Here is a 13,328-nt window from a genome sequence, read left to right on the forward strand (position 1 = left end):
TTTTATAGAGCCTCCATCTTTCGTCCGAACACTTGAACCAGCAGAGGTAGTGAAGGGAACAAACACCGTTCTTCAGTGTGAGGTTGCTGGCACTGGACCGTTTGAGATTAGCTGGTACAAAGACAAGAAGCAGATTCGCAGTAGTAAAAAATACAGGCTGACCTCTCAGAAAGCTGTTATTTCTCTGGAGGTGTCCTCATTTAATAGTGCGGATGTCGGTGAATATGAGTGTGTGATAGCTAACGAAGTCGGGAAGTGCATATGCAGTGCAACATACATCTTGAAAGGTCAGTGGCAGAGAGAAAACTCCACTTACTGAAGGGATTGGCAAGAACCTCTCATTTCTTAAAATGTCTTTTCTTTAGATTTGTGGGTGGCTAGGGAGGGTGGGGAGGGAGAGTATCTTCTTCTCTTAAAATTCTGTGTATATCTTAACTCTTATCTGGTGTCAAACCTGTGAATTTGAAGGACGTTGAGCTTAAATTTGAAGGACATTGTATTAGCTCCCAGCTGGGGAATGCAGCTCTTCTCCTTGCCTGCTTTTTAGCTGAATTGCGCCATGTACTGCACATAATGTCTCATAAAACTGTCTTTAAGCAGCAGATTTCATGGGATGATGTGGTAGCAGATGAGTATTTCTTCTTGTCTTTTTTCTTTGAACTAGAACCACCATCTTTTGTTAAGAAAATCGAAAATGTGACAGCTCTGGCTGGAGATAGTATTACATTACAGGCTGTGGTGAAAGGGTCAGAGCCTATTTCTGTGATATGGATGAAGGGCAAAGACATTATTCAAGATGACAACAAAGTGAGAGTGACATTTGAACACGGTCTAGCAACACTGCAAATTACTGGTGTCCAGCTGAGCTCTGGTGGCAAATACACCTGCGTGGCTGAGAATGATGCAGGAAGTCAGTCCTGCTTTGGTGAACTAGCAGTGAAAGGTCAGTGGAGTAGTGCTGTGATCCCTGCATTGTCTCCCACCTGAGAGTAAGAGCAATTTCCTTTTGTCCTTAACACCAGTTGTTTAATTCTGTTGTAGAACCTGCCAAAATCATTGAAAAATCCGAAATGATCCAGGTAACAGCAGGGGAACCAGCCATTTTGGAGTACACTGTCACAGGCACTCCAGAGCTAAAAACCAAATGGTTCAAAGATGGAAGGCCACTACCTGCCAGCAAAAAATACAGGATCAGCTTTAAAAATAACATTGCCCAACTCAAGTTTTATGCTACTGAAATGCAGGACAGTGGCGAGTACACCTTTGAGATATCCAATGATGTGGGCATCAGCTCTTGTACTACCAGCTTCACTGTGCTAGGTTGGTACTGACTTTGCAAAGAGCCCTGCTACTCTGCTCTGAGCCCAACAGAGCCAGAAGCAGAACTGCATGCCTGTTTTGCTCATGTGTTGGTTTCTTTTGTTTTTTTCACTCTCAACAGATCGCACTCTCCCTCCCTTCTTTACTAAACCACTGAAGAATATTGACAGCATCATCAGCACCTCGTGCCGCCTAGACTGCAAAATTTCAGGCTCTCTTCCAATGACCATCTCTTGGTTTAAGCAGGACACTGAGATCACTTCAAGTGCCAAGTACACAGTACACTTTGCAGAAGGTTCTGCATCTTTGGAAATAAAACACCTAGATGCAAGTGACGCTGGGGTCTACATTTGCAGAGCCACAAACTCTGCTGGTAGCAAAGACAGCAGTAGCACTTTGTTTATAAAAGGTTTGGCAATTTGTTTCACATTTCTTGGAGTTTTACTTTTCATGTGATAATACTTTTCTTCCCCAAAGTGCAGGCCATGCGTCTTACTCTTGACAATTTTTTCTTTTCAATGCAATATAGAGCCACCCAGCTTCACTGTAGAACCAGAGTCCCAAGATGTACTGCCTGCATCAACTGTACGTTTCAAAGGCACATTTAAAGGCACAACACCACTGACGGTGAAATGGTTTAAAGGTGATACTGAGCTGGTGACAGGAGGAGCCTGCTACATTATGACAGAAGCATTAGCAAGCTACTTGGAGCTTTATGCCGTCAAACCAACAGACTCAGGAAAATACACCTGCAAAGTCTCCAACGTAGCTGGTTCAGTAACATGCAGTGCAAACTTGTTTGTAAAAGGTTTGCATTCTTACTCTCTTTTAAACTTTCAGCTGCTGGATTGACCCAGTGGCACTCTTTCCTGCCTTCTTTGTCCTGAACACTTTTCTTAAATCCACAGAACCTGCTGCCTTCAAGGAGAGGCTAGAGCCAACGCATCTGGTAAAGAAAGGTGGATATGCTGAGCTGACCTGTGAAGTCACTGGTACTCCTGAGATTAAAATCACGTGGTTCAAGGATGATAGAAAGTTAAAAGAGAGTGACAAATACAGGATGTCTTTTGCAAAATCCTTGGCGATACTCCATGTTACAGAGGTTGAGACTGAAGACAGTGGGGAATACATTTGCGAGGCCAAAAATGATGCTGGAAAAGATATTTGCAGTAGCGTTGTTACAATCAAAGGTGTGTGTGACATTCAGCCACACAGTTTGTCTCTTTAAACTCAGTGCAGTTTTACAGGTTTTGAAAGTATGATTAATACAAACTGCACTCTCTCTTTTGCACTGTAGAGTCACCTTATTTTAGCAAGGAGTTTCAATCCATGGAAGTCTTGAAGGATTCTGATGTGGTTTTGGAGTGCGAGGTGCTTGGCACACCTCCCTTTGACGTGTTTTGGGTGAAAGATGATAAACCCGTGCGGAGCAGTAAGAAGCACAGAATAAGCATTGAGAAATCTTTGATTAGCCTCCACGTTTTCAGGTTTGATGCTTCTGATGTTGGCGAGTATCAGTGTAGAGTAACAAATGATGTTGGGACCTGCCTCTGCAGTTCGGAGGTCACACTGAAAGGTTAGTGCAAGGTGCAGAACACCACCAGCATGCTCTTATCCCAGTGTGGTTTCCATGCCACACTGTCATGCACCAGACCCGTACTTACATAGCCACTTTCCTCCTGCCAGAGCCCCCACAGTTCTTGAAGAGGATAGAAAACATTAGTTCCCTTCGAGGGGGCACAGTCGTGTTTCAGGCTGCTATTAAAGGCTCCTTGCCCATCACTGTGTCCTGGCTGAAAGACAATGATGAAGTGATTGAAGACAACAATATCAAAATGACCTTTGTGAACAATGTTGCCACTCTTCTGGTGAGGTCTATTGAACTGAAACATGATGGGAAATATTTCTGTCAGGCTAAAAATGAGGCGGGAATTCAGAGGTGTTCTGCTCTGCTGACTGTCAAAGGTTGGTCCTACCCTGAGGGTTTGCAGTGATCTCAGATGGTTTCCTTGTGATTTTTACAGATGCCCTTAACACTCTATCTCGTTGTTTACAACAGAACCTGCTACAATCGTGGACAAGGCGGTGTCAATAGATGTGACTGAGGGAGACCCAGCAACCCTGCAGTGTAAATTTTCGGGAACAAAACATATTACAGCCAAATGGTTCAAAGATGGCAAGGAACTGACGTTAGGCCCAAAATATAAGATCAGTGTTACAGATACTGTCTCAGTCCTAAAGGTGCTTCATACAGAAAAGAAAGATAGTGGGGAATACATTTTTGAGGTTCACAATGACGTTGGGAGCAGTAGCTGTTCTGCCAGCATTAACGTCCTAGGTGTGTATGGGCTCTTTTATCATTGTTTTTACATACAAAATCTTTTCTCCTGAGCTGACATCTGCCACAATCAAGGCAGAATTTCACACTTTGTCTTTTTACTCTGTCTTGGATAGATCTCATTATACCACCTAAATTCACCAAAAAGCTCAAGAAAATGGACAGCATTAAGGGGTCTTTTGTCCACCTGGAGTGCATAGTGTCTGGTTCACATCCTATAAGTATCCAGTGGTACAAGGATGGCCAAGAAATAACAGCAAGTGAAAAGCACAAATACTCTTTCCATGATAATACTGCATTTCTGGAAATCAATAAACTGGAAGGCACAGACAGTGGCTCTTACACCTGTGAAGCAACAAATAAGGCAGGAAGCAACCAATGCAGTGGGTTCTTAACAGTCAAAGGTTTGAGCTCCTTCTTTGTCTTGTATTAGGTCTCTCATTCATAATTTTGGAATTCCCCTGTCTCAGAGTAATCCTCTTTCTTCTTTTTTACATGTTATAGAACCGCCATATTTTGTGGAAAAACCCCAGTCCCAAGAGGTTGTGCCCAATGCTAGGGTTCAGTTCAAAGCACTGGTGAAAGGCTCTACTCCTCTGCAGATAAAGTGGTTTAAAGACAGCCAGGAGCTCCTCTCTGGAGCCAATCGATCTGTCTGGAAGGACGACACGTCTAGTGTACTGGAGCTCTTCTCAGCTAGGACGTCTGACTCCGGGAACTACACTTGTCAGATACGCAATGATGTGGGGACTGCAACTTGCAAAGCAGCTTTGTTTGTAAAAGGTGTGCAACCCAATGTTCTTCTCATATTTACGGTTCTGATTTTTCTGTGCAATTTGGGGGCAGGGGTAGGAAACTCTTGTATTTCTTTAAACCACCTTGAATATTATAAAGCCTCACCTTTTCTGTCCATCTTCTAGAGCCCCCAGATTTATTCAGATGCCAACTTCTGTAGTAGCTTTGCGTGAAGGACAGTCCACCACTTTTGAGTGCCAGGTAGTAGGCACACCAGAGATCCACATCACATGGTACCTGGATGGGAATGAAGTGACTGACCAAGCTAAGTACGGCATCTCCTTCATAGACGGTTTAGCCACTTTGAAAGTCACTCAAGCCAGAGTGTCGGATAGTGGGATTTATGTTTGTGAAGCCCACAATGATGCAGGTAGTGAGAGCTGCAGCATCGAGCTGAAAGTAAAAGGTTGGTTTTGAACATCTTATCATCATCCAGCTATGCCACATAGCTGGGGTGATGGAGTAGGGGAGACTTCTTCTCCCCTCAAAACCATTCATGGTTACTGTCTACTTTCCTCTCATTCCTCTTTGTAGAGCCTCCAACATTTGTTCGGGAGTTGAGTCCCACCGAGGTAGTGAAGGGTTTGGAGGCCACACTTGAGTGTGAGGTGACTGGTACTCCTCCATTTGAGGTGAAGTGGCTGAAGAACAATAAGGAGATGTTCAGCAGCAAGAAATATGCCATCTCCACTAAAGAATCAGTGTTTACTCTTAATGTGACTAACTGCGATGTCTCAGATGTTGGTGAATACCAGTGTATTATATCAAATGAAGGTGGGAGCTGTTCTTGCAGCACAAGGCTCAGCTTGAAAGGTCAGTCCTCTAGGAAGCATACCCCAAACATTACATCCCCCAGCTAAACTGTAGTGACTAGGATGACTTTATATGATCTCTCTTTCCCCTCTTCCCTTTCCATGACTTCTCTTCCAAACAACAAACAAAACCTCACACCACAGAACCGCCATCCTTCATCAAGAAGCTGGAGAATGTCACTAGCATTTTGAAAGGTACCGCGTTCTTCCAGTGTGTCATAGCAGGCGCTCAACCCTTATCTGTGTCATGGATAAAAGATGAGAAAATACTAGAAGATGATGAGCACCACCATATTACCTTTGAGAACAGCGTGGCCACACTGAAACTTACCAATGTTGACCTCAGCCACAGAGGGAGATACACCTGCCAGGCAAAGAACGAGTCTGGCATGGAGAAGTGCTTTGCTTTGCTTTTTGTACAAGGTGTGTACAAGGTGTGACCCTTCAAGCTCATCTTTGATGAGTACTTGGACAGTCAGTCCCCTATCTGTGTAGCTAACTGCCATTTTTATACCCTTTATACCTCAGAGCCTGCACGGATCATAGAAAAGGCTAAATCACTTAAAGTCACTGAAAGAGACCCCGTGACTTTGGAGTGTACTGTGGCTGGGACACCAGAGCTCCGAATAAGATGGTATAAAGATGGCAAACAGCTCCTTCCCAGTAGATACTACACAATGAGCTTTGAAAACAATGTGGCCAGTTTCAGGATTGAACCTGTATCAAAGGAAGATAGTGGTACATACAGTTTTAAAGTTGAAAATGACTTCGGAAGTAGCACCTGTGAAGCTGTTCTGACTGTGCTAGGTTTGTATTGCCATTTGGCAAATTCACCAATCCGGCAGGGAGGGAATTAAAAAAATAATAATCTCTGTTTGTGAAAGATAAGCAAGAAGGTAACCAGTGTGTTTTTGCCATTTTTTTTTTTTGTGTGTGTTGGGCAGATCAATCGATTCCTCCTGCATTTATCAAAAAGCTAACCAAAAAGGATACAGTTCTGGGATCTTCTATCCAAATGGAGTGCAAAGTCTCTGGGTCACTCCCCATTACTGCAAAATGGTTTAAGGATGGAAAAGAGATAACTGACAGTGCAAAATATAGAAGCCTGTGCCATGAGAACACTATGTCACTCGAGATTGCTAATCTAGAGCTGACAGACAGTGCAAATTACACATGCAGTGTCTCTAATGTTGCTGGGAACGATTCTTGCAGTGCTGTCCTGACTGTGAAAGGTTTGAAACTCTTTTACTACTTCTTATTTGTGATAGATGCTGGGAAAATACCTTAAATCTTATGCTAACATAACACTCTTATATCTCTTAATATTAATGCTGAAAATTTGGTCTCCATGCTTACCTCACTAATTTTCTTCATTCTTAGACATTTCTGATGTAACTGAATATTTCTTTTTCTTAAAAACTGCAGAGCCACCAAGCTTCTTAGTAAAACCTGAAAGCCAGCAAGCCATCCCAGATTCCACAGTGGAGTTTAAGGCCACACTAAAAGGAACACCACCCTTTGCAGTAAAGTGGTTCAAAGAAGACTTAGAACTTGTATCTGGTCCAACTTGTTTCATTGGGATTGAAGGGTCAACTGGGTTCTTAACCCTCTATTCAGTGGATACTTCTAGGAGTGGGCACTACACTTGCCATGTTTCAAATGATGTTGGCAGTGACTCTTGCACTACAACACTGATGGTAACAGGTGTGCACTCTTTCTTGTTGTGTTGCAGTCTTTTTATATATTTCTTTTCTTTCCTTTTTGCCAAGCCCATCTCAGTGATCTTTGATACACTGCCAAATGAATTCCCTACCCTGTGTTTGCAACCCACGGTTATTTGGCTCTTTTCCCTCCTCTTTTCTTTCCAATATTAATTGAGACCTTCCTGACCCCACTTTTCTGGTTTTTTTAGAACCACCCAAGTTTGCTAAGAAGCTAGAGGCGGCAAAAGTAGTCAAGCAGGGTGACTCAGCCCGGCTTGAGTGTAAAGTAAGTGGATCTCCAGAGATGAAAGTAGTGTGGTTCAGAAATGACCATGAAATTGTTGCCAGTGAAAAATTCCGGACATCATTCATTGACTCTGTGGCCGTGCTTGAAATGAATTATCTCAGTACTGATGAGAGCGGCGACTACATCTGTGAAGCTCACAACCCCGCCGGCAAGGCCAGCTGTAGCACCAAAGTCACAGTGAAAGGTTAGCTGTCCTCTTGTTCTCTGACTACATCCTATTTTTCCCTGGTGGTTTTATCCCTTGGAAATCCACAGGAACATGAGATTAATTTCTTATTTCAGGACTGCCTTTTTCTTCATGTCATGTTTGTTTCTTGATGCCCCCTCACCCCCTCTGCCAGCACCTGAACAAAAGAGAGGTTGTTCTTAATGCAGATGAGTCCTAAGCTAGGTGTTCCCCAGTTATATGATTGTCAACGTCCAAGACAGATCATAGTGGGAATTGCTATGTCAAGGAGCTGAAATATGAAGAAAAAGAACAGACCCAAACTATCAGTGTCAGTTTTACACCGTGTGTTTGAGACCACTACCAGCTAAATGAGACCTGTACCCTCTCTGCCAAGGGTCACCCCTCTGTTTACCTTTTCTACAGAGGAGCTAAGAGCTCTGAATGCTCAGCTACCTGCAAGATCATTTCATAATATGTCCAGAAAATGAGGAAAGTCCTTGCCCATTCTGTTGATTTTCTCAGCAGTCTTGTTGTGTAAAAGCTAGTATCAGTAAACTGTTTTTTGGTCAAATAGCTCCAGACTCCTTTCTAAAAATGTTGCTTTCTTCCTTTGTTAGAACCTCCTGTCTTTAGCAGGAAGCCCTCTCCAGTAGACATGCTCAAAGGAACTGAGGTTAGCCTGGAATGTGAGATTTCAGGAACGCCACCATTTGACGTTACGTGGTACAAAGACAGGAGACAAATCCGCAGTAGTAAGAAGTATAAGGTTACAGCCAAAAACTACCATACAAGCATTCGCATTCTTAATGTTGAAGCTGCAGATGTTGGTGAATATCAGTGCAAAGCACAGAACGACGTAGGAAGTGACACTTGTTTTTGCACTGTGAAGCTGAAAGGTAAAGTATTGGCACATATGCCTTCTGCAGTGCTCCCAATGGCACTGCATTGCTCTTCTTTACGTAGACACTGTAAGTATTTACTATAACTGCATATTTCTTCTTCAGAACCACCGAAATTCTTGACTAAAATAAACAGCATGACTGTTGTGGTTGGTGAACCAGTAGAGTTACAAGCAAGAGTGGAGGGCTCCCAGCCAATTTCTGTGCAGTGGCTTAAAGACAAAGAGGAAATTATTAGAGAAAGTGAAAACACAAAGATCACATTTATGGAAAATATTGCAACTTTACAACTTGTGCGCACAGAGACAAGCAATGCTGGAAAATACATCTGTCAGATCAGAAATGATGCTGGAAGTCGCGAGTGCATGGCTACCTTAACTATTCTAGGTTGGTAAAAGCACAAATTCATAAAGGATTTTTTTAAAGTTAGGAATTTGGCTATTTAGTGTCAGCTATATGCTTTGCTTATGCCCCTCCGTTCAACCCAATCAAAGCAGAGAATCCTTGTGTCCCCAACAAGCAGTAGTCAGATTCCTTATTTCCAGTTGTCCAGAGATAGGGGTAAAAGGAATGACAGGCCTCTACACTGTGATGGGATCCAGTTGATTGGATTTCTGAGTCATGTCTTCTGCTCATGCCTGCTTGGAGAGGGACAGACAGTTGCAATTCTCTCCTAGGAGTTTAAAAATATTTTTAATTCATTTTGGAGAGCATCTGAAATCTCCAGCTTAGGGTAGAATAAAGGGTGGAAAAAACAGAGCTGAAAAAATACCCCAGCCCAACAAATTGAGATATCCTTAGTATCAAATGTGTAAGCCTCATTTAGAGTTCTATAATACTTATAACTAGTACTAATCAAATCCTGTTTTCACCATACATGTTACCCATCTCTCCCTCCAGAGCCTGCAGTCATTATAGAGAAAGCAGAGCCAATGAGAGTTACTATAGGAGATGCCTGTACTTTGGAGTGCAAAGTAGCAGGCACACCAGAGCTTTCCACTGGGTGGTTCAAGGATGGCAAAGAGCTGACCAGCAGCCAAAAATACAGAATTACTTTCTTCAATAAAGTATCTACACTTAAAATTATGGATGCAGAAAAGGAAGATGGTGGATTGTACACTTTTGCAGTGCAGAACGACGTGGGGAAAAGCAGTTGCACAGCATCGGTTGAAGTTTTAGGTTGGTTGGGTAGCTTGTCTTCTTTTACAAAAACTTTCGTTTGGTCATGTTCTCTTTCCTTTTTTCCATTCCTTCCCTCCTTTTCTCTCTAACCATAGATTTATTATGTTTTCTTATGCAGATCGAATCATTCCTCCTTCTTTCACAAGAAAACTAAAAGAAACCCCATGTGTCCTGGGTTCCTCAGCATTGCTGGAATGCAAAGTGTCAGGTTCACCTCCTATTTCTGTTGCCTGGTTCCGAAATGGACTTAAGCTAGTCAATGGGGAAAAACATCAAATCTCCTTTTCAGATAACCTATGTATTTTAGAAGTGAATTCACTGAGCGACTCAGATACTGGAACTTACACCTGCAAAGCTACCAACATAGCTGGTTCAGATGAATGCAGTGCTGTATTGACTGTACAAGGTCAGTATATGATGGTCAGGAAGCTCTCTGAGCTATTCTTTTCTCTTTCTTTCTTGAAATTGCCTACAGTCTTTTGTAAATATACTCAGGGAAAATTATTGACTGGAAAGTAAAGGTTTTGTTCTTTATCTTCAGTAGGTGTGTGGAAATGCCAGGGTTATGCTGTAGCAACCTGTCTTATCTCTCTTTTTCTCTTGTGTGTTTAGAACCACCTTCTTTTGAGAGGACACCAGAGCCTCTGGATGTCTTACCAGGCACAAGCATCACTTTTACATGTGTTATCAGAGGAACCCCTCCTTTTAAGGTGAACTGGTTTAGAGGGGCCAATGAGCTTGTGCCAGGGGACAAATGCAATATCTACTTGGAGGATTCCATTGTGGAGCTTGAGTTATTTGATGTAACTCCTCTCCAAAGCGGAGAATACACTTGTCTAGTGACTAATGATGCTGGCAGGGCAAATTGTACAACACACCTTACTGTAAAAGGTTTGTAAAGATTGTGTCTCTTTATTTGCCTTAAAATATTGTTTCCTTCCCTCCATTTGTCCTGTTGTGCTCAACATTTATGACTTCTTACCCTTCATTAGAGCCAGCTGTCTTTGTGAAGAAACTGAGCGATCAGTATGTGGAGCCTGGCAAGCCCATCATCCTGGAGGGCACTTACACAGGCAGCCTGCCCATCTCTGTGACATGGAAGAAGAATGGCCACACCATCACTCAATCTCAGAAGTGTAGCATCACCACCACAGAGAAATCTTGCATCCTGGAAATACTTGACAGCACCAAAGAAGATGCAGGAGAATACACTTGCCATGTTGAAAATGAGGCAGGAAGAGATGTTTGTGAGGCTGTAGTCTCTACCCTAGGTGTGTGCTCCCTTTGCTTCTTTTTCTTGCCTGTTCTTTTAAGTGTATACTTCCCAAGGTCTGGCACTATAATGAGCCTATCTAATGGCTTCTGTTTTTTAGAACCTCCCTATTTTGTTACGCACTTGGAACCTCTTGAGGTGTCAGTTGGGGATTATACAACATTGCAATGCCGCGTTGCTGGAACACCAGAAATCACTGTGTCTTGGTACAAAGGTGATACAAAACTCAGGTCTACTCCTGAGTACAAAGTGTTCTTTAAAGACAACGTTGCTACACTTATTTTCAACAAAGTGGTTAGCAATGACAGTGGAGAATACACCTGCAAGGCAGAAAACAGTGTAGGAACTGCATCTACAAAGGCTCTCTTAACAGTTCAAGGTGATGATTTTATATTAGCTTGCTACAAATTCTTTTTGTCTTGCAAAACTATAAAAAAAGTGCTTCCTGGGGCATATTTATCCTTTACTTGCTTTCTTCTAGAGCGCAAACGACCACCTTCCTTTGCAAGAAAATTAAAGGACATCGAGCACCCTGTTGGTTTACCCCTCAAATTAATGTGTCGGCTCAATGGCTCAGAACCCATTACTGTGACTTGGCATAAAGATGGTGTGTTGCTAAGTGATGACCACAATGTGCACACATCCTTTGTAGATAATGTTGCAGTGCTGCAACTGGTGCGAACCGAGATGAATCATACTGGGCAGTACTCCTGCACAGCCACCAATGCTGTGGGCACTGCCACCTCAAGTGCTAGGCTCACAGTGGCAGGTATGTTGGCTTACAAAACTTTTGCCTGGATCACAGGCTCCCCCTTCCCATTTCATGCATGCGATGGTATCTGTGTGTTGGATTAGCTTTTTCATGAGGTAAGAGTATTACACTGTTTTCTTGTGTTTCTAGAACCCAAGCAAGCACCTGTCTTTGACACCAAACCAGAATCTATTGATGTGCCTTTTGGAGAAAGTGCTGACTTTGAATGCCATGTTACTGGAGCCCAGCCAATACATATCACCTGGTCCAAGGATGGTCGGGAGATCCGAACTGGAGGAAACTTCAATATTACATTTGTAGCCAACACAGCTCACCTTCGAGTGCTCAGAGTGGGTAAAGGAGACTCTGGCCAATATACTTGCCAAGCTAGTAATGAAGCTGGGAAAGACTTTTGCTCAGCTCAACTCAGTGTAAAAGGTATTAAGATTAAGTCACCTTTGTTTGTGTGTTTTCTTTTTCTTGGGTAAAGAGACCTCTTTGTTACTGAGTCTCACCTTCCACCCTTTCCAGTTTGGAAATATATAGAAAGCAGCTTTCCAGAAAGCAGATAGATACCATGTGGTGACCTTCTCCTATCATACTACATGACAGTAGAAGCCTTGTGTGCCTGCAAAATCTCCAAGGGGAAAGGTCCCTTTGTGAACCTGTTTGTGTGAAGAGTTGCACTCACCCCGCTTTTTACTTTGTCATTAGTGCTTAAACTACAGTCACAGTGGTATTCACCCATAGCAATTACTATATGGAAAATGGTGATACAGCAAATACAACTCCCTTGCCTTTGTAGGCCAGCATTAGTGACTCTTCTGAATTTGCTAAAGATTTCAATTGGAGTTCTGAATTGCTCATTTAATCTAGACTATGAATCACTTAAGTTCTTTATGCAGAAATATGCTTTAAAGACGTGTAAGCAAGTGAAACTATCCCTACCGTGTTTCTGCTGCTCCTGCGGGTGAAGGGCTTGCCAAATCTTTCATGCTGGCCTGGCGATATTTTCGGCCCTCAAAGGTAACAACAAAATTTCCCATGGGTGGAGCAATCATCCTTCATGTGTTTTTTATAGCTCCAGCCGTCTGACACAGCAGGCTCCAGAGTTGGCAGAACATAGTTTTAGTTGTTGTCTTTGCCTTCTTTTCTCCGTCTTGCGTCTTTCCTTGGGGGGAAACTCCGACTGGGGATACAGCCAGCTGCTGTAGCAAGCTTACTTTGTTGTGCCCCAATACTCTTGCGCTCCCCATAACTCTTGCTCAGCACTGTAGATTTCACATGGCAAACAGGTATATTGTCACTCTCTACATACTTATTCTGTTCTGCAGAACCTCCCAAGTTCATCAAGAAGCCTGAAGCTTTGCGGTTCGTGAAACAGGGGGACACAGTTCAACTTGAATGTAAAATCAGTGGCACACCAGAGATCAGAACCGTGTGGTACAAAAATGATCAGGCACTCCAGGCAAGCGACAGGTTCCACATGTCCTTTGTAGACTCCGTGGCAATGCTAATCATCTTGGGTGCCAACACTGAAGATGCCGGTGATTACATATGTGAAGCCCATAACTCTGCCGGCACAGCCAGCTGCAGCACTTCAGTCACAGTGAAAGGTTAGCAGCATAGCTCCACACACCACCAGAATCCCTGGCTTCCGGGCCCGCTCCCAGCTGCACATCCCCCTGGACAGGGAGCTGCTGCTATGGCAGTTGATGGCTGCTGGGGCAGTGTCTCTCCAGCTGCTCTCACATTCAAACGCTGCTGTGTTTAAGCAGC

The 13,328-nt window shown here is 43.2% G+C and overlaps 1 protein-coding gene across 1 annotated transcript in view; it reads left to right on the plus strand.

Moving 5' to 3' along the window:
• Window positions 1–13,328, plus strand: part of TTN (titin) — a 244,573-nt gene that overhangs the window by 55,926 nt on the left and 175,319 nt on the right. The window contains exons 47-74 of the mRNA XM_050900483.1: window positions 9–287; window positions 665–943; window positions 1,042–1,320; window positions 1,442–1,729; window positions 1,850–2,128; window positions 2,229–2,510; window positions 2,618–2,896; window positions 3,007–3,285; window positions 3,380–3,658; window positions 3,775–4,062; window positions 4,163–4,441; window positions 4,581–4,859; window positions 4,988–5,266; window positions 5,410–5,688; window positions 5,794–6,072; window positions 6,210–6,497; window positions 6,691–6,969; window positions 7,178–7,459; window positions 8,062–8,340; window positions 8,449–8,730; window positions 9,244–9,522; window positions 9,644–9,931; window positions 10,138–10,416; window positions 10,518–10,796; window positions 10,899–11,177; window positions 11,280–11,567; window positions 11,700–11,987; window positions 12,884–13,165. Of these exons, the coding sequence (XP_050756440.1) occupies window positions 9–287; window positions 665–943; window positions 1,042–1,320; window positions 1,442–1,729; window positions 1,850–2,128; window positions 2,229–2,510; window positions 2,618–2,896; window positions 3,007–3,285; window positions 3,380–3,658; window positions 3,775–4,062; window positions 4,163–4,441; window positions 4,581–4,859; window positions 4,988–5,266; window positions 5,410–5,688; window positions 5,794–6,072; window positions 6,210–6,497; window positions 6,691–6,969; window positions 7,178–7,459; window positions 8,062–8,340; window positions 8,449–8,730; window positions 9,244–9,522; window positions 9,644–9,931; window positions 10,138–10,416; window positions 10,518–10,796; window positions 10,899–11,177; window positions 11,280–11,567; window positions 11,700–11,987; window positions 12,884–13,165 (7,878 nt within the window). The remainder of the gene's footprint in view (window positions 1–8; window positions 288–664; window positions 944–1,041; window positions 1,321–1,441; window positions 1,730–1,849; window positions 2,129–2,228; window positions 2,511–2,617; window positions 2,897–3,006; window positions 3,286–3,379; window positions 3,659–3,774; window positions 4,063–4,162; window positions 4,442–4,580; window positions 4,860–4,987; window positions 5,267–5,409; window positions 5,689–5,793; window positions 6,073–6,209; window positions 6,498–6,690; window positions 6,970–7,177; window positions 7,460–8,061; window positions 8,341–8,448; window positions 8,731–9,243; window positions 9,523–9,643; window positions 9,932–10,137; window positions 10,417–10,517; window positions 10,797–10,898; window positions 11,178–11,279; window positions 11,568–11,699; window positions 11,988–12,883; window positions 13,166–13,328) is intronic.

This window comes from Gymnogyps californianus, chromosome 7 (assembly GCF_018139145.2).
Source record: "Gymnogyps californianus isolate 813 chromosome 7, ASM1813914v2, whole genome shotgun sequence".
In the NCBI taxonomy this organism is placed as follows: Eukaryota; Metazoa; Chordata; class Aves; order Accipitriformes; family Cathartidae; genus Gymnogyps; species Gymnogyps californianus.